At 46.8% G+C, this 18,876-nt stretch overlaps 10 protein-coding genes across 10 annotated transcripts; 4 read left to right on the top strand and 6 right to left on the bottom strand.

Moving 5' to 3' along the window:
- Positions 1 to 116: 116 nt before the first annotated feature.
- OGAPODRAFT_15976 (uncharacterized protein) lies at positions 117 to 4,398 on the bottom strand. Its single transcript, XM_018354093.1, has one exon. It carries the CDS (start codon positions 4,372 to 4,374, stop codon positions 2,515 to 2,517), a length of 1,860 nt encoding a protein of 619 aa, XP_018211071.1. The 5' UTR covers positions 4,375 to 4,398; the 3' UTR covers positions 117 to 2,514.
- OGAPODRAFT_48052 (uncharacterized protein) lies at positions 381 to 1,445 on the top strand (the record flags this gene model as incomplete). Its single annotated transcript, XM_018355571.1, has 1 exon — positions 381 to 1,445. The coding sequence occupies one exon, from the start codon at positions 381 to 383 to the stop codon at positions 1,443 to 1,445; it is 1,065 nt and encodes a 354-aa protein (XP_018211072.1).
- On the top strand, positions 1,548 to 4,398 carry OGAPODRAFT_75783 (uncharacterized protein; the record flags this gene model as incomplete). Its single annotated transcript, XM_018356080.1, has 3 exons — positions 1,548 to 1,592; positions 1,694 to 1,784; positions 1,823 to 4,398. 3 exons carry the CDS (start codon positions 1,548 to 1,550, stop codon positions 2,404 to 2,406), a joined length of 720 nt encoding a protein of 239 aa, XP_018211070.1. The 3' UTR covers positions 2,407 to 4,398.
- A 1,124-nt stretch (positions 4,399 to 5,522) lies between these two features.
- OGAPODRAFT_7435 (uncharacterized protein) lies at positions 5,523 to 6,389 on the top strand (the record flags this gene model as incomplete). The annotated part of the gene is made up of 1 exon (XM_018355873.1): positions 5,523 to 6,389. The coding sequence occupies one exon, from the start codon at positions 5,523 to 5,525 to the stop codon at positions 6,387 to 6,389; it is 867 nt and encodes a 288-aa protein (XP_018211069.1).
- Positions 6,390 to 7,598: 1,209 nt separating this feature from the next.
- On the bottom strand, positions 7,599 to 9,784 carry OGAPODRAFT_15975 (uncharacterized protein). The gene has a single exon (XM_018354092.1). The coding sequence runs from the start codon at positions 9,665 to 9,667 to the stop codon at positions 7,682 to 7,684; it is 1,986 nt and encodes a 661-aa protein (XP_018211068.1). The 5' UTR covers positions 9,668 to 9,784; the 3' UTR covers positions 7,599 to 7,681.
- On the bottom strand, positions 9,785 to 10,647 carry OGAPODRAFT_15974 (uncharacterized protein). Its single transcript, XM_018354091.1, has one exon. The coding sequence runs from the start codon at positions 10,519 to 10,521 to the stop codon at positions 9,997 to 9,999; it is 525 nt and encodes a 174-aa protein (XP_018211067.1). The 5' UTR covers positions 10,522 to 10,647; the 3' UTR covers positions 9,785 to 9,996.
- Positions 10,648 to 10,762: 115 nt separating this feature from the next.
- On the bottom strand, positions 10,763 to 12,691 carry OGAPODRAFT_75779 (uncharacterized protein; the record flags this gene model as incomplete). The annotated part of the gene is made up of 1 exon (XM_018356079.1): positions 10,763 to 12,691. One exon carries the CDS (start codon positions 12,689 to 12,691, stop codon positions 10,763 to 10,765), a length of 1,929 nt encoding a protein of 642 aa, XP_018211066.1.
- Positions 12,692 to 12,709: 18 nt separating this feature from the next.
- On the bottom strand, positions 12,710 to 13,768 carry OGAPODRAFT_75778 (uncharacterized protein; the record flags this gene model as incomplete). Its single annotated transcript, XM_018356078.1, has 1 exon — positions 12,710 to 13,768. The coding sequence occupies one exon, from the start codon at positions 13,766 to 13,768 to the stop codon at positions 12,728 to 12,730; it is 1,041 nt and encodes a 346-aa protein (XP_018211065.1). The 3' UTR covers positions 12,710 to 12,727.
- A 342-nt stretch (positions 13,769 to 14,110) lies between these two features.
- Positions 14,111 to 17,706, top strand: OGAPODRAFT_93168 (uncharacterized protein; the record flags this gene model as incomplete). The annotated part of the gene is made up of 1 exon (XM_018357287.1): positions 14,111 to 17,706. The coding sequence occupies one exon, from the start codon at positions 14,111 to 14,113 to the stop codon at positions 15,491 to 15,493; it is 1,383 nt and encodes a 460-aa protein (XP_018211063.1). The 3' UTR covers positions 15,494 to 17,706.
- Positions 14,269 to 17,706, bottom strand: OGAPODRAFT_15973 (uncharacterized protein). Its single transcript, XM_018354090.1, has one exon. It carries the CDS (start codon positions 17,696 to 17,698, stop codon positions 16,031 to 16,033), a length of 1,668 nt encoding a protein of 555 aa, XP_018211064.1. The 5' UTR covers positions 17,699 to 17,706; the 3' UTR covers positions 14,269 to 16,030.
- Positions 17,707 to 18,876: the final 1,170 nt, after the last annotated feature.

The following is an 18,876-nucleotide window of genomic DNA, read 5'->3' as shown; positions in this document are numbered from 1 at the left end:
CTGACGGGGTATGCGGTCGTGCGCCGGGAATTCCACTAGTATCCACGGCGTAGTTGCCCCACTTCATGATGCGTCGGCACCCCCCATTGTCCTGTCACTGTCGTCAACTGGAGAACGCCCAACCTCCGTTGATGCGAAAGTGGTGTTGTCCACCGTGCTGGGAAACTACATGTCCTGCCGTTTTCACGACTCTGCTATCTTATAGGCTACCTCCGGAAAGCCAGAGAGGGGAAGAGGGGGCCGCATACCTGCAGTGGCAAGTGGTGGTAAGCGGGCCGACCCATCGACCCACGTTCTCCACTCGTCGACCGCAGATTCTTTCCCTCTCCGAAAATCCGTACACCTCGAGTCCAAGTTTTTTTTCTATACTTCTTGTTGTCATGTTTGTACATAAACCGTTGCGGTTGGTGGTGCCGTTGCTGGCGCTGATCGGCTTTCTCTGGCTGGTACTTGGCTCCAGCCATGAAACAAAGCCTAATAGTCCCTACAAATACAAAAAAATCAAGAAGAACGACATGATTCCTCGCAACTTGCCGGCCGACCACATCTCCCACTATGATCTCAACAAGCTGGCTTCTACTCCGATGGCAGCATACAACAAAGAACGGGTGCTGATTTTGACGCCTATGGCAAAGTTCTTGGACCAGTACTGGGATAATTTACTGAAGCTGACGTACCCTAGAGAGCTCATTGAACTTGGATTCATTGTGCCCAGAACGGCGGACGGAGACGCGGCGCTGCGCAAGTTGGAGACGGCCGTCAAGAAGATACAGAACCCTAAGAACACCAAGGATGCCAAGTTTGCGAAGGTGACCATTTTGCGTCAAGACACAGAGGCCCTGGAGTCGCAATCAGAGAAGGACAGACACGCGTTCAAAGTTCAAAAACAAAGACGCTCACAGATGGCCGTTGCGCGGAACTCGCTGCTGTTCACTACAATTGGACCTTACACGTCGTGGGTGCTGTGGCTAGACGGCGATATCGTGGAAACGCCGCCAACGCTGATCCAGGACCTGGCGTCGCACGATAAGCCGGTGATTGCTGCAAATTGCTACCAGCGGTACTACGATGAGGAAAAGAAGCAGGATGCGATCAGGCCGTACGATTTCAACAACTGGGTCGAGAGCGAGGAGGGACTGAGGATCGCCTCGACAATGAGCGACGACGAGATCATAGTGGAGGCGTACGCGGAGATGGCCACGTACAGGCCGCTGATGGGACATTTTTACGACCCGAACGGAGACTCGAACACAGAAATGCAGCTGGACGGCGTGGGAGGAACGTGTCTGCTTGTGAAGGCCGATGTTCATAGAGACGGCGCGATGTTTCCTAGCTTCCCGTTCTACCACCTTATAGAGACAGAAGGGTTTGCCAAGATGGCCAAACGTCTTGGTTACGAGGTGTTTGGGCTGCCAAACTACCTGGTGTACCACTATAATGAGTGAGCGTGCATAAACGTCGCGTCTATGTAAGCAGCCTAATTCTCTGTCAAATTACATCGGCACGCGCAGTCATTATGTCATCGTCCACACATAATATGCATATCTATGGCTCTTGGCCCACGGGTCCACCACTTGTGGCTGTGGCTAGAGGTGTGCGTCTCTCTGGCTGTTTTGTATGCGTGCTTCTGCGCACGTGATATGGGCTCTCTGACAATTAAAAATACACACCGTTTCACTTATCTAGGTGACAGATTTTTCTGCCAAAAATTACTCTTATCTCAATCTATCTTAAAAAACAATCCGTCCTGATGGTGGAGATCAACAAGAGCCCTCCTAACAAGAGTGAGTATGAGCGGACATGCAGCCTGCTAATAGTATAGATTTATCCCACGTACCTTGCAAGTTTTTCAAGCAGGGAGCCTGTCAGGCTGGCAACTCCTGCCCATTTTCGCACTCTACGGAGTCGGCAAGCGAAACTAACGCTTGTAAGTACTTCCAGAAGGGCAACTGTCGGTTTGGTGCCAAGTGTGCGCTGGCACACGTGCTGCCGGACGGTCGCCGCGTGAACTCCAAAAGCACGAAGCCGACCCGGCCTAGAACGTCTGCGTCCAGCACGTCCAGCGAGACGAGCGAGTGGAGCCGGCCACGGCTAAGTCTGCCTGACTCGCCGTTCACGCAATCAATATGGTCTTGTTCCACGGCCGGCTCGCCAAAAGGACTAGGTCCTGCACTGTACGCATCGCTCACCACAGTGGACGATACCGCAGTTGAGTCGGACGACAATATGGACAGTCTGGAGGATTTTGTGCCGGGCTCTTTGAGCGAGCTGCTCACGACGGAGGAGCTGAGACGTCGCAGCAAGCCGGCAGACGAGCTCGTGAACGAGAGAAACGAATTTAGAGAGTTCCGCGATCGGATCAATGGTGGCAGAGAGCTATGGAAGATGCAGTTTGTAATGGAATAGGCACGCAAATATAGGTCAGGAGGGGCAATGGAAAATTAATGAAAGTACTGCAAGTACTGGATTAGTTACTAGATAACTGTAGTGGCATGTATTGTCGATATTATGCGCTCATCTTCTGTCGGTCTTTCCCACTCCTCTCTTTCCGCTCATCAGGTGCTTAGGCATCATGGCCACCTCTCTGCGGTCGGCCTCTCCGGCCCGTGCCTGCCTGTTTCTCTCTCTTCTCTCTGCCTTCGCCATTCTCTCTGCCTTGCTGCGCAGAGCCCCGTCGCTCAGCCCGCTGTTGAGCCTGTCACTCTGGTTGGCAGGAGTAGGAGCCTTTCTGTCCTCATCCAGCGCACGCACATAGTCTGAGCCGGTCAGCTCTCTGGCTCCGCCGGCCTTCTCGCGCTTCTCTCTCAGCTTGCTCACGTCGTGGCCCACGTGATACATGTGATTCTCCAGCTCGGAGTAGCTCTTGGTAATCTTGCTCCGCGGCATGATCGACTTGTTGTTGAGCGCCTTGCGCGACCGAGCAGCCTGGATCATTTGCTTCTGCTTATTTCTGATCCACTCGGCCTTCTCCCGCAGCTCGGCCACCTCGTCGTCCTCGATCTCCTCATCAGAGTCGTAAAATCCTTCCTTCTCCAGTCTCTCCTCTTCCTCCTCCAGAGCCTGCAGCTTAGCACTGATCTCCGGGTCCAGGAAGTCGTACACGTTGCGACCGTCGAGAATCTCCGGCATCACGTCGTTTTTCCACTCCTCGTCCTCCAAGAGATACTTCTCCTTCAGGTTGATGTTGAACACACCAGGACCGCCGTTTTCGGCCTCGATGTCACGTGCCAGCTTCCGTCTGTTTGGATCCAGTGGATCGTAGCGGTCGAGCTTTTTGGCTTCCTCCGGGATGAATGGCACGCGCTCGACGTCGTCTCTGGCCTGCGGTCTTGCAACGTGGATTTTGTTGAGTACGTTTGTCACTCTAGCAGTGCCCTTGAGCTTCTGCTCAATTCTTGACGTGAGCAGCTTCTCGCAGGCCTTGTTTCTCACCTCCATCACGTTTTCCTCCTGGTAGCAAGACGTCTGCATCAGCTCGACACCCGGAACGTCCATCACGCTCTTCACCAGCTGCGCCTGGTTCTCCTCGAGGTCCTCAATGCGAATAATATCGGTTTTGTTCACAACAACCAGCACAGACTTGTTAGCAAAAAGAGGCTTGATCGAGTGGAATAGTTTGACTTGGGCCTCAATGCTGAAACCACACTGTTCAGACAGGTCCATAAAGTACAAGACACACGATCTCAAGTGCGCAATGGCGTAGATACTCTGCATCTCAATGTTGTTCATCTCCTCTGTCGGACGGTCCAGAATACCCGGGGTGTCGATAGCCTGGAATCGTAGATACTTGTAGTCGAAATGGCCCACGTACAGTGACTTGGTTGTAAAGGCGTACGGCTGGACCTCGACGTCGGCCTTGGTGATACATTTGAGGAAACTGGATTTACCAACGTTGGGGTATCCACATATAAGCAATGTTCTGGTGTTTGGGTCGATCGACGGCAGACGACCTAAATGCTGTCTCACTTGCTCAAGATACGCGAACGGATCTTTGAGTTTCTTGACAATCGTTGCCATCCGTCCCAAAGCAGCACGCTTGAGCTGCTTACACTGAAAAAGAGACTGGCCAAACTTCAACAGTCGCACGTAGTCTCTGGAAACCTGCTCGATCAGCGTCTTTGCACGAGAAACAGCAGCGAGAGAGATCTTGTAGTGATTTTTTTCGTACAACGTATCCATCAAGTCTCTGTGAAAAGGATGGACGTCATTGATGTTTGGAAATCCTTTCAGGACATCCTCAAACTTCTCTGTGAACCCTTCAGCCGTAAATTTGACCTTGCGCATGTAGAAGGCACGGATACGCTGGATCTTAAAACCTGGACGGATAACCGTCGGCGTCTTTCTTTGAGTCCTGTTTAGGACAATGTCTAACATGTCATTAGACGTGGGAACCGCCGGAATGTCTTTCCAGGTGAGTTGCATGATAGGAGATATGATTTAAAAATTTTTTCTAAAATTTTTTATAAGTTTTTTTACCAGCCGGTGCACAGGTGAGATGAATACAAAAAATAAATCACCGTATCATTCTCTATGGGTTACGTAATCACATTATTGCAGGCCTGGATATTTTGGCCCCAGAGTGGCCGTACGATAAGACCCGCAATGTGTGTGTGTTTGGCAGATAATAGTTGATACTGGCCAGGAAATCGTTGTTGACAGAGCAAGGATCATATTGGCAAGGCCACGCCAGTGCTGGCAAAATGGCACTTCTAATACAGTATAGCCGGGATTGGAGCAGGGAAACTGACTTGCTAGTGCGATTTGAGGCGCCAGGTGACCTCGACTCCTAAATTGGCCGGCGTGATTCATGAGCGGGAAGCCACCTGTACACCGGCAGTTGAAAGCAGTTTGGTCCTAGAACAACAATCTGCAAGCTGTCATAAGAACTGCCCAATTGGGTAATGCAGCTTGTATTAATCCAGGTGCCCAAAGAGGATAGTCCAATTAAGGAAGCTTCAGGTGCGTGCGGAATCTGGAGATTGTTTAGAGACTGATTTTGAACGCATCATCAAGGTCCCTATGCAGGTGCGGGGAGTGGAGTTTGCACCGCGCCACATGGTTCAGGTGCGGAAATTTTAGCAATCCGACGCAGAGGCTGTCCCCTGGACCGTGATAGTCGGTGTGCCTGCGAGATTGCCAGGCGTGGTATATATCTGATGTAGCCCCAACAGACTGCTAGCATGTTGGAGGTTTTCTTTTAAGAAGAAAAAGAACGTCAGATGCGCTATTGCGGCGCAATACGCATTTTATACCGTTCCCCTGCCTGTAGCTTCCGCAACAAAAGAAACCCACGGCACTATGCATGGAGCGCCATTAGGTTGAGATAAGATTGGAGACATCTATTGTGACAACTTGGCATATGTATGCGACACCCAATTACTTGCCAGCCAGCGTAATTTGTATATTACCTTCCTGGCCTGCAGTGTAAACCGTTAGCTATCGACATCGTGCACATTTGCCAATATATAAACTGATAATTTCCCATTTGGCCCGACAGCTCTGAATGATAGCCCATACGCTTCATGGATCCATCAGTATCTCTACCCTATAACGAGTTTAATGAAGTGCTCACATTTGGCCAGTTTGTACCACAGCATATAAACGCAACACAGCCTGCTCACCACGAATTCATCCTCTCAGGACCCACCAGCACCAATGCTCCTCAATTTCGAGTTAATTATCAGCAAGGACCAAGAAACACTCCCTCTTGCTTGGATCTCGGCCAGCTTGAATCTTTTCATTACGGCCAGAACCAGACACAGGGGAATTATGCCTTCATACCCACAGAATCCCATCATTATCCACCGCTCCCCACACCTCCACAATCGATAAGCAACGAAACCCCTTCTTTTGAGAAAAGCACATTGCTTCCTACTGTTGACGCATTTTACACTCCTTCGCCGCATCAGGTGCCAGTAGCTGGACATCCGCAGCTTCACACGTCCGTCGACGTTGGAATAGACGGACTACTGGACCACAGAGCTATTCTGAGAATCCAATCGTTTTCACTAGCAACACAGTCCCATCAAGAAGCTTTGAAGAAGGTTAGACGCCGAAATACGTTCCCCGAACGATCTGCCATAAGCAAGGAAAGAGAGGAATTGAAGCTGTCTCGCAAAAATAGATGCTGTGTCATCTGCAAAAAAGTGTTCAACAGGCCTTCCGGGCTCAAGATTCATATGTACAGTCATACTGGCGAAAAGCCGTTTAGATGCCAGTGGGAAAACTGTGGAAAACCGTTCTCCGTGCGGTCAAATTTAATCCGACACCACAAGATCCACCTACGGAAACAGGAACAAAGGGATAAGAACTACCGACAGGGAACCACCGACGGGGTGACTAGACCTGAGGACGATACGTCACAATATACATCTTCGATAGTTGAATAAACTAGTGTACTTTTAGTAGAGCAGTCCGATAAATGGCCGGCGAAGTTGTAGTCATCAAGTCTTCCCAATTGGGAAATATTGTCAGGGGCGCAGTGTTTTGGAAAACCGGCGTGTTCTTGCGCTAAAACACGATGCCAAAATTCGTTCATTGCGCAAAAGTGCATGGCTTTCTAGTGCACTGGTTCGAGAACATTAATCAGGGGCCTGGATTGAAAGATCCTGACTCCTAGCGGCAGGGCCTCCTCCCTGAATTATGCACCACCAGTATTGTACAGCTGGCCGAGTATTATAATCTGAAAACATGTGCGGCCTCCATTTCCCCTCACGTGCAGCAGTAAAATGGAAGTTCGGAAAATTTTCAAATGCAAAGAAAGCACTGTTGGTCAGTTGCCAAATATGGATGCCAGAAATAATAAGGCACAAGAATTTGTGTTTATTGTTGTTGGAAACCGTGTCCGTGCATCCGCGCTATGCAGAAAAACGTCTTGTAGCGGGCCAGTTGTGTCCAAAAGAGGATTTTGGAGCAGCTCTGCTTCCAAGCATGTTGGCGAGAACTCTAGTAGTCATCTGGTCTGAGATTTGTGTGAATTAAACTTTATTGCGTTATCAGTATGAATCTGTGTTTGATTTTCCTCAAGGCTCCAATTTGCTAAAACCAGCTACGTCTTTTCTTTTGAGCATAGCCCAGCACTTCACAGCCCAGAGTCTCTGGAAATAACGGAGCATGTCGTAAAACCCACTGTTGCTCAACTCCAATTGTTCCAGCAACAAAGGTGCATTAGCACAAACAAGACACCGTTGTAAGGAGACAAATCCCATGATGTCTTTTCCCTGCCGATGGCATCCAAAATTCAGGAAAATTTATTTGAAGCTTTCCTCCCATACACGGTCAAATGACGTTTATTTTTTCCGATAATTGATCTCTGTCAGTTTTGGGAGCAGTACCCTCCTTACTGCCAAATCCATTGCTAATTCTGTAGAGCGGTTGCATTGTGGCTTTTGGCAGGGCCTTTCAATTGAACGGAGCAGCACTGTTCTTGAACTGCTATATCGTGAAGGTTGTGGCATCAAAGTAGATGACCAAGATGTTGCAGTAGCCACAAACCATATGTAAACTTGCCCTTGTAGCGTGTTGAGGGCTCAATAAGTGCTGATGCTATGACGTTACTGATGAATTGCATCTACTTATCCGCTAAAAGGCCAGCTTCGCTCTCGCGACTCAAACATTCCTGTGTGTTGCTTTTAGACTCTGGCAGCAAATCATATTAAACTGCTGGGGACGATATAAGTACTCAAATATCCGAATCAAGTCCAAAGTGCTCGCAGCACTTGACGTACTGGTCAATTGTAAACGTTGAGACATAGCAATAAAAAGTGTCACAGTTGTCTGACTCCGAGCACTTGTAAGTGTACGGAGAGTATCTGGTGGCAAAGTTCTCGTACTGTTGAAGCGACGAGCTGCTGCTGCCAATTTTTTGCGACACTTCGTGCCAGTACGTGGCATTTAGCGGGGCAAATTGCGGCCAGTTCACACCGTAAGCGGATCGGGCGTCGTACTCGAGCCGCCATTCAGGCTCCGTGCCATTGTTGGTGAAAGTTTCGTTCAGGTTGAAATAGTAGGTATAAGCATTCATCACGGAAAATGTCTTGGAGTCCACCTCGAGAAACCGAAACGAAGGATTCAGGCCAATCCAAGAGGTCACGGACGGAGCAATCCACGTGTTTGCAATTGCGTTTTCGGCGGTTTGCGCGTCCAGGTTGGACCCATTGAAGCCCGAGTACAGAACCTTAAACTCGTCTCTGTGGGTGTGTCCGTTAAAGATTCCCGCAATGGTGTACGGTGAGAATCTCTCGACCACTTGTGCAAACACCTGAGACGCAACAGGAAGCATATCTGCCCCTGCCGGCACGTGCATTATCAACCAGACCCTTTCGTCCTTGGATTCGGAGTCGAGCAGCTCGTCAACCAGAAATTGGAACTGGCCAAATGAGTCGTAGTCCTGGCTTATGTTGATGAAAGCATACAGGTTGGAAATGTACCACGAGTTGGAGTTGAGAGCGATGATCTTGAGGCCGCGTTTAGTCTTCACACTGAAGCCGGTGTAGTGCTCACGGACCTGCTGCTCTTCGTCAAAATCGATCCAGTCATAGTCTCTCCAAAGCTCGGCCATCAGTTCATTGTTCCAGTCGAACTTGTTGGAGAACCCGTATTTCTCTTGCGCCAGCTGTCCGTAAGGGAATGTATCGTGGTTTCCAAGCACCGGAAACATCGGAATGTCGCCAAGCTGGTATTTAACGTCTCTGAAAGTGGACTCTTCTGCCAGCAAAGTGGACTCGTACGTGATATATTGCGTTTCATCGTGGTCGACCAGGTCGCCGGTGAAAATAGCAAACTCATAGTTCAGGTTCAGCTGCTGCTGGAGACTGGTGGCTGCTTTCAACGTGCTATTGATTAACAGCTCAGGAGCATCACAGTTGTAGTGGCCAAAGCTGGTTGCCGGCCACCAAGTGGATTCGTTGTACCCAACGTACGGGCCCTTTTCAAAAATATTGTCCACATATGACGATTTGTAAAACGACCAGCCCTCGCCAGGACCATCCTGTAGAAACACGTTGCTGGAGATGTCATAATTTTGAGGAACGGGATCGTCGTTGAATGAATGAGGAGTGCAGCACATACTGACAGAACAGTTACCTTCTCCGCCGACAACATAATCGTTTTCAATGTGGAAGTCTGACACTTGAAGCACGTAGAACGTCTCGTTTCCGGCCTCCGGAGCATATTTGGACTTCTCCGGCTTGCTGCCACCCCAGAGTTCCGACCCATCAATCTCTGGTGGCGAGACATAATCGCATGCCGACTCAGTGTAGTGACAGTAATAGTCACCGTCGTAGGAAATTGGGTCCATCAAAGACACCATGTCGGCAAAATTAGAGCCCGCATATGAGTTCTGAACAGTAGTTCTGCCAAAAATCCGCAAACACATATCTTTCTGCAATGCATTGGTCCCGATGCACCACTCGGTGAAAATTGAAGGAATTAATGTAGGCTTGACAAGGGCCAGCGATTTGGCATAGAGCAATCTGTGCTTGCACTTGTCGCAATCGCTTAACTTGGTACTATTGCCAATGGAGTAAAGCTCGTCAAGCGAGATTTTGATCAGATCGTCGTCTGAAGGCACCGAATCTGCAGCAGGCCAGTTACTCGATTCGATTTGCAAATCACCGAGACGGAATGCCTGGACTGCCACTAATAGGGCGGCAAAGCTCAACCTCATTTTAGGTCTGCTATACCAAGCCCAGCACCGCTCTTTTATACATGTAAAAAAAGCCCTGCCACCCATTAATGTTTATTGTGTACCATGTGCGCAGACAAATTGCAAATTGAGAAACGCTTTCCGGGATTGGATCTGACTCCTTCCGCTTTTCGACACGAGCACCGATTCGAGACACATTACAGCACCCTCTACAAGACGAATGGTATGTTGCTGGAAACTCCGACATCTGTTATGCGTGCATGACGCAGGGCCAAAATTAAGGAACGTGGGGCGCCGCACTCTAACCCAATCGTACAATTACTCCAGAATGGGAAACACCGGAGTTTATATTACTGCTTCTGTCCTAGAAATGCCAATCTTTCCATGTAGAACATATCATCGAATCGGCAAATCTCGGGATGGCCTAGTTCCACAACGTGGCCCTCTTGATGGAATTCGTCATTTATTCTCTTCAGCTGCATCGACTCCTCCTCTGTAAATTCCTCGTTCAAATACGCGATAGTCAAGTGAAATTTATACGACTCGATACTGGACAGCGGGACATTCAATGCGTTCGCAATGTCCACGCGCAACTTCTTGATCTTCAGTTCCTCTTTCTCATCCAGAGGCAACAAACAAACTTTCCATGTGTCCATCCCCCCATGAGACGTCTGCTCAACGTAGCTCTTGTCGACCTGAAGCCGTATAGGCAAGTCAATCTCAAACGGTGTCTCGGTGAGCCTCTTCACCATCCATGCATTGCACTGTTCCATAGGTAAATTCCGGGGTAGCTCCTTTGGCCAAGTATCAGATTGGCGCTTGTATTCGTGCATGCAGTCAAAAATCGTCATATGAAGACTCGACGACGGCAGCATGCTTATTTTATTCTTGAAAAGTAAAATAGGAAAGGCCCTGTAGAAGTCCAGCAGCCTTTTGAATAGCCCACGCGCATTACCCTGTTGAGGCAAATGGCACACAACAGTGTTGCCTGGAAACTTGTTCACTGTGCCATCGGCGTTGAATTTTCTACCCATCTTACTCAGAGATACATACCAGGTAGCATTAAAAAAAATGTCTCTCGGGAAATCTTCGTGGTTCGAGGAGTGCTTTTTTTTATCAGGTATCCGATATGGAGGCAGCAGTCTCGCCTCCAAAAAAGAAGTCCAAGAACTCGTACCAGCCCTTGTCATCCAGCATTGCTGATGTGACGTTGAAGCCGTTCTCAGATTCTGTCAGAGAATCTCCTTCATTAGGCGCAAAATCTCCATCTGTGCTGTGAGGGTGCGTTGTTTCGTTGCCAAAACGTAGATATTGGGACTCGGTGATGTCTGGCACAATACGGTTTCTGGAAAGTATCGAGCTGTACGGGTTGGCAATTTCCATCTCTTTCAAAAACTCGCGAAGTGATATTGCCTCGAGAGTTTCATTTTCCAGATGGTCCAATCGCACTTTCGACACGAGATAGCAGAGTTTTTCGATTATGGCAAAGCCAATTTTCACGGTAAAGTATGATTGCAATTTTTTGATAGTAGGGAACGTACGCTTGACAAATTCAAGCTTGTATTTGTCGTCGTCGCTTTTGAAAAGTAGCATGTCTAAGAGCACAAACAAACATGCATAAATCAAATGCTGTGCAACGATCCAGTAACGATTATAAAAGGCAGGTATCCCAGCAGATGTGCTGTGAAAAAGTAGCTGGGTTGCAACCTCCAGGCACTGGGGGCGGTATTGTTTGGCCCAGTCTTGGGTGCCAACAAGAGATTGCAGGCGAATACCGATCTCTAGCCGTTCACGAGTGATGGAGGAAAATAAAAGGTATTTTGCATACTGAGCGATTGATTTGTCCTCAGGAGAGAATCCCTTCGAACCAAAGTATGTGTCTAATTTGGACCTCAGGACCTTCATTTTTTCAAGACAGGAGATCAGCTCTGTAGCAGTGGGCTTTTCGTAACTTTCGTGCTTCAACTGCGCGAGTTCCACCATCATGCGCTCATACATTATGCCTGCAACTTCGTCGTTCTTGCAGGCTTCAGGAAATGTAAGAGGGATGGGACTCACTTTTTTCAGAAGTACGTCAGATGAGATTATGGATGGCAATGGAGTTGAGAAGTCAGCAATGTATCTTTTGGGATAATTGCTTAATGAGTCTATAATCATGAGGCTGTAGAAAAGACGTTTCAGGATCTCGCTTTGATAGTCTGGAGCATTGTCAGCTTGCAGCTGGTCCAATCCCAAATTCTTTGCTGCCTCAACAGAAATGCGGAGAAGAGACTTGTGCAAATATGTGCTGCCTAGGGCATGCAAACACATTGATAGAACACAGAAGACCTGGATACATCGCACGTCGGCATGCTCCAATGCCCCAGCTCTGAAAAGACAATCCAGTGAGGCTCGGAAAAAAACTGCCGAGAACTCAGAGAGTTCTGCTTCTGTGTAAGTAGGATCTGATTGAATCTCATGGACTCCAAAGTACATGCCTGTGGACAAGTTGGCGTAAAGTAGCGACATCCAATAGTAGTAGTCTTTTGACGATTTTGTCTTGAGGGTATTATTAATGGTGTGGTTAAGGCAAGCCGGGTTTTTAGATACATGAGCTTCCCAGAAATTGTCGTGGTCCTTGAGAAATAGCTCGTTCACAACTCCTTGATGAATAAAAGTTGTATAATTACATGCCCATTCGCATATCTTCCTAGAAAGCGCAGGAGTCAATTTATTAATTAATGTCGGAAACTGGTTCATATACTGATCCCATCTATTGTACTTGAGCAGATCCTCCACAGGGACTAGACCTTTGATTTGGGCTCTTCCATATGTCAGCAGTTTGAGAGAGTACAAGTAATGTACTATTTGTCTATTGTTGAAGAGGTTTGACCCAGTATCAGTATTTGACTCGGGAACTTCAGGGGATGGAACCAAGTCTCGTCGACGACACTCATGGGTGGTCTTCCTCTTTATGCAGTTCTTGCAAGGAATGGTTTTGTCACACTTGACTTTTCGTATAGTACAGGGAATGCACGCAAGAGACGGACGACTCTTGATTTTCATAGGTTTTATGGGGCTTATATAGATAAGAAAAATTTATTATAATGAATCGAAATATTTATTGCACTCCTGCTTCCACTTGGATTTCAAATCGTGGTCCACCCACGCGCTGTCAATCGCGTTAAATGCAAACCTTTTGAGGTCGGAAATGGTTGCACCGAAACATTCCACCATCATCATCCATGCTTTCGTAGGCTCAACACAGTGGAACGAAGGATCATCTGTGTTTGGATAGATATTAAGTCCAAGCTTGATCATCTTCCTTATTGGATGTTTTTGTGCCCATTCTTCCGGACTAAACAGTCTAAGATAATACGAATTTGTAGGAACAACGCTAATTGATCGTTGTTCTTCCAAAAACTGGTCAACCAGTTCTTGATTATCGATGATTGTGTATCCGTGATCAACCCGGTCTGCGTGGATAGTGTTGGCAACGTAATCGATATTATTCCACGGCATGCCAAACTCACCGGCGTGAGCAGTTATCTTGTACCCTTCTCTCTTGGCACGCTTGAAAGTATCCTCAAATAGCTCGGGAGGGAAGCCATCTTCCTTGTAATCAATTCCGATGCCGATCGTCATTGGCGACGGAGACTCCAGCATCCAATCTAACATTTGTGCAGCTTTTTCTGGTTCGGCTTGTCGGTCAATAGCGCATATGAGCCTGCTCATAATTCCGATCTCTTTCTCTGAGTCTATCATAGCGTCATGGATTGCCTTTTGCGCTAAAGCGAACGGAATTTTAGATTCCAAAACCGTTCCCGTAGGATTCCAGGAGAGCTCTATATAAATGACATTATGGCTCTTCGCGACCGCTAAATGCTCCTTCGTAATCCTATATAGATCTTCAGGGAACTTGATCAGTTCAGAATCGAGTCCTCTGAAAATTGCCAGCACCCCAACTGGTTTGGTACCTCTAATGTAGAAGCGCTCTATTTGCTCATCTGTGAAAGGCTTGCCAGCCCGGTTATTAAAATAGGTGATTGTGTCTTTGCAAATGGTGCCATACAAGTGACAATGAGTCTCAACCTTGGGTAGGTTATGACAGATCTCATACAACGAAGTCTTATTTCTAGTCATAAGGAGAAAAAAAAAAAAAGAAGCCCTGTTAGGATAAATACTGCATCTAATCAATTTTGACTCTAAAATCTCGGCCGACGAGCACAGCCATGATTGATATGAGTCTCGGCCGAGCTTTATTTTCTTGATTTCTAATGAACTAGAAGTCCTAGAGACACCAGAAAAGTGGCTACATACTCACAAGAGGATACTAGCTCTATCCATCCCAAATGTTCGAATTTCCCATCATCAAAACTGGCACCAATAGGTTTTTCGTTTTTAAGGCTGATAAGACTTGCAGATAAAAATCTCGCGTTAACAAAAAAAAAGTATTTAAGTGATGAAAAAATCCGTATTCAGTTAATGGATAACTATATCAAAGAAGAGACCATGAGTGACAAGGACGAGCTTCATGTTTCTGAAGCTTCCGTCTACATCGACAAGGCAAAGCTCTTCCGCAAAGTGGATCTTCGTATTCTCCCGCTTATGATAGTCACTTACGGATTGCAATTTATGGATAAGCTGGCTTTGGGTCAGTCTTCTGTTTTCGGTCTCAAAACAGATCTAGAGCTGGTGGGTCAAGATTATTCATGGACTTCATCGATCTTCTACTTCGGTTATATGTTTGGAAACTTGGCGAGTGTCAGAGTGCTTCAAATTGTGCCAATTGGAAAGTTTGTCTCAGTCTCCGTCTGTCTGTGGGGAATTACGCTAGCTTGCACAGGAGCCTGTGAAAATTATGCAGGACTTCTTGCTGCCAGATTCTTTCTAGGCCTTCTTGAGAGTGTTGTCAGTCCTTCATTTGTGCTGATCACGGGTATGTGGTGGAAGCCAGAACAGCAATCTGCCAGATCGGGTATCTGGTTTGCCGGTAACGATGCCGGTGCTATTGTGGGATCTTTCTTATCGTTTGGTCTGGGTCACATCACCGGAAAGTTGTCCCCATGGAGATATATTTTTATCGTTTATGGGTGCATCACATTTGTGTGGAGTTTCGCTATCTTCTTTTTCCTCCCAGATTCTCCATCCAAGGCCAGCTTCCTTACAGAATCCGAGAAGCAATATTACGCCGAAAATATGAAGAACCAAAAGGTGGAGGATGACTGGAGTTGGGACGAATTTTTCTCCTGTATGACAAACATCAACTTCTGGCTGCTTCTTGGATCCGTTGTGCTCTCTATCTTGCCTAACAGTGGAGTCCAGAGTTACGGAAATATTATCTTGAACAACTTTGGATTCAGCGCTATAAACACCACGTTGCTCAATTTGCCAGGTTCTATAATTGCGTGGATCGCTATCACTGCATCTGGACTGATTGCCAGTAGAAAAAAAGGGCTCAGATGCTTGATGATCTCTGTGTGCTGTATTTTTGCAATCGTTGGAGGCTCTCTCATTTACAAGGGCCAAACTTTAGGAGCAAAATTGACTGGATTTTACTTCGTGCTAGTTCAGACCGCAACCTTCCCATTACTGCTGTCGATGGCTTCCTCAAATTTCGTTGGCTCAACGAGAAAGACTGTCGTAAGCAATTCTATGTTCCTCATTTACTGTGCCAGTAACATTGCCGGACCACAACTTTTCCGCAGCCAAGATGCCCCAACATACACCTACGCTTTCAGATCCTGGGTCATTTGCTTTTGCTTGAATGTCGCTGCTGCTGTGGCGATGGCCATCAACTCATACATCCAAAACAAGAGACAGCAGACTTCTTCTGATGGCGATCCTGAGTTCCAGTACTTATATTGATTATCAAGCTTCGCTCTTACTTTTCAAAACCTCAGTATATGCTTCAAATCCTTCTTCAGATCTCCGACAAAGTATAAAAGCGGGTCTTTGAGCAATCGCCGAAGACCTCCTTATGTAATAATTCTTTTTTGCCGTCTTCCGTAGGGTTGGACCCTAACTGTATATGTCATATCCAACGTTTCCCTTCCATCTGAATGCCGACAAAACGTTTTCAGCCACAACAGGGTTGATCCTCAGTGTTTTGTTTGCTTCAAAAAGACCGTCATGTGTCTCTCCGGGAGCAATTGAATCAACGACTTTGGTGAATTGGCTTTCATAAACTTCACAGAAGCAGATCATTTGAAAGAAGTATTAAACGCACAATCTCTGGTACTGCATTGATGAAAGTACTGGCTGAAATTGAAGACATCGTCACAGATACTCTTATCAATCGTTCTGATTGATACATGTCAAAGAGCCCCGAATTGAGACGCATGTTGGTGACTAATCGGATTCGCTGAAAGGTCAGTAACTATCAGTAAATAAACAACAACGGTGTTAATGTGAGTCGATCTTCCACACTTCTCTGAGTCTCAAGCGAATTAGGGCATTCCAAGTCTTTTTCAGATTGCGCACATTGGTATGCATGGTATGTGTCAGCGGCCGTTGAAAAATTTCGTTTATTTCCTCCAATGTCAAACCTTTGGTTTCGGGCATAAACAAAGTTAAGTAAAACGCTCCCAAAAGAAGCAATCCACAGTAAAGCCCTGCAAAGACTCCTGTCGAAGTCATAGAGTTGGCCATGTATTGGAAAGGATAGGTCGTCACGAAAGTTCCAGTCCAGTTACAAAACGAGGCAAGACTCATTCCATAACTTCTCAGGTATGTAGGATAGACCTCCGCAGCAAGAAGATAAGGAACTGGACCGAGTCCTGGGGACCAGAAAACCGTGTAAGTGATGATACCCCAAAAATAGATTCCTAGTTTGACACCAAGATTTGTAGCCAAAAAGGAACAGCCCGTAATAACTAGTCCTATTGCAATACCTGGGATAAGTGTCAACGTCAAGGTACGTCTTCCAAGGCGGTCCATAAGGTAAATAGCGGGAATTGTGGAGAGGAACATGACTCCTCCACCGACCAAACTTGTGTAGACGGCATTCTGCGGCGATAGCCCTGCGGCCTGCACCAAAGTCGCTTGATAGTACTCGATGGAATTGACACCAGACATTTGTTGGCAAATCAAACTGCACGTTACTGCAACCGATATTGCCCGTAAACATCTTTTTGTGCCAAATAGGTCCAAAATGAGCCATCTGTCTTGCGCCATTTCCTTCTCATACAGCAGAACGTGCTCCATAATGTAGAACTCTTGTCGCTCATCCACAGAGTCCAGTCCGCGAGCATACTTCCAAACCTGATATGCGTCCAGCTTCCGGCCTCGTTTCATGAGCCACCTTGTGGACTCGGGCAAGGTCAACATTCCAAAGAACAAAATAGTAGAGAACACCACAGAACTTCCCAAAATATATCTCCAGTTCCCCTTCACTGAGTTGAAAATCGCTGCAATCACGTATCCCATCATAACACCGAAAGCCACCATCACCTGGTATAGCGACACCAGGCCTCCACGCCATCTGCGAGCACAGTTCTCAGAAATATATGCAGGAACCGTTCCAGAAAGAAGGCCAAGTGCGAGTCCCAAGATGATTCTTCCAACCAGCATGACGGCAAAATTCCTTGCTGCAGCTTCCAGAATCGCACCAACTGTGAAAACAATCGAGGATATAATAATAGTTCCTTTTCTTCCAAAAATGTCGTTCAAGGGCATCAGAGCTAGAGCACCTCCCATGGCGCCCAATGGCGTAAACCCAACCACCATAGACTCTTGTGAATCTGACAAGTTGAGATCTTTTGGCAAATACAATGCAGCTCCGCTGATCAAGGACTGGTCGACACCGAACAACAACCCCCCGACAGAGGCTAGACTGGCCAAATACCAAATAAACCTCTCTGGTTTTTTGAGCCATCTACTTGACAAAAATGGCTTTTTTCCTGAAGCTTGTAACTCTTGTTCCAATGTATCGATGCCCTCGGCGATCTTGGCATCGTTCACTTCTAGGTATTTACCAGCGTCGATCTGGATAATGCGAACTCCCGAATCGGAGTCGGAGTCGCCCTCAAAATGCTCAGTCTCGTTTTTCTTCTCCAAGTCTAACGAGATCATATGCTTGTGTTTGCTGAAATTGGGTCTCCTGAGGCTATATATACTGTGGAGCTAATATGTATGCACGGGGAACGCGATAAATCAAGAAATTTGCGGGGACCTAGCAGCGCCATGGCAAAATTTAACTCATATGGCCGCTGACGGACATGCGGGGCACTATTTTCCTGCTCTCCAGACTGCCGGAGATCACGGTCAAAGAAGCCAGATGAGGTATCTGAATGCAGTCTTGAATTTTATGATTAATTGGTGACGTCATTATTCTGTTGTATAATGGGAATCCAGAAATAGCAAGATTAGTTGGAAACACCCTTTTTTGTCTTGAGACACTAGTAATACAGAGTGCATTGCATTGTTTCACTTATTGCCATATTCTGGGGTATTAGCACAAAAATAAAAAAATCCTTCTTGTTCATAGCCTTAATGAATCCCTGTACTGATACGTTCATGCAACTACCGAAGAAATTATATGCCTTTCCCACGAATCTGTCATAGCCCAGTCTTGGGAGATCGTATCAACGACTGACCGTCGAAGAGGGATGAGCTCATAGACTCCGAGAGATTCAATTATGTGGTCAATGTCGAGTCCAAATACTTTGATTTGATCATTTTTCTCCGGGGCTCAAACATCAAGTTTTTCTTTCCTCTGGGATATTCTTATTCCGTAAATAGAGCAATGCATGGCCCGTGAACGTTTGACAGCCAATAAACAATCTGCTTCCATATGAAGCGTTCTTTTCCAATGAAAGCTTGTGGATCCTTGGCACATCTCTCACGTCAACAGAAAGACCACTAGGTTTTTCCACGAATTCGGTGGTTCGCGAAGCTCTGATTAAGTGTGTAATCAGCTGGTTGGGTTCATTAACTTTATGAGCAGCCATCAAAACAGGCCCAAACACGTAAGGTGGACAAACCGTAGCAAATGAAGATATAATAGCCACATTTGTCAACTGAGGAATCTAAACCTCTGTGACCCGCCCGTTGTAGTCAATATACCCAGCTCACGCGTCGTCGCTGATAAGATGATAATCATAGTTGAATGTAGAATCTTTACCAGCTACTAATTTAAAATCTGGATGTCACATAGTATCTTCAAGCACGCCATCCTGCATAGTTTAAGTTACGATGTGATGTCGCTCGACATATCTATTGGAACTATACTAGTAGCAGCATGGATTTTT

Source organism: Ogataea polymorpha (genome assembly GCF_001664045.1).
Source record: "Ogataea polymorpha strain NCYC 495 leu1.1 chromosome Unknown OGAPOscaffold_3, whole genome shotgun sequence".
NCBI classification, from domain to species: Eukaryota; Fungi; Ascomycota; class Pichiomycetes; order Pichiales; family Pichiaceae; genus Ogataea; species Ogataea polymorpha.
This window is presented reverse-complemented; position numbering and strand designations above follow the sequence as displayed.

Bases quoted from the DNA above. Each gene is read 5' to 3' on its own strand.
- OGAPODRAFT_15976 (XM_018354093.1), bottom strand. From the start codon at position 4,374: ATGTTAGACATTGTCCTAAACAGGACTCAAAGAAAGACGCCGACGGTT.
- OGAPODRAFT_15975 (XM_018354092.1), bottom strand. From the start codon at position 9,667: ATGAGGTTGAGCTTTGCCGCCCTATTAGTGGCAGTCCAGGCATTCCGT.
- OGAPODRAFT_15974 (XM_018354091.1), bottom strand. From the start codon at position 10,521: ATGCTGCCGTCGTCGAGTCTTCATATGACGATTTTTGACTGCATGCAC.
- OGAPODRAFT_15973 (XM_018354090.1), bottom strand. From the start codon at position 17,698: ATGATCTCGTTAGACTTGGAGAAGAAAAACGAGACTGAGCATTTTGAG.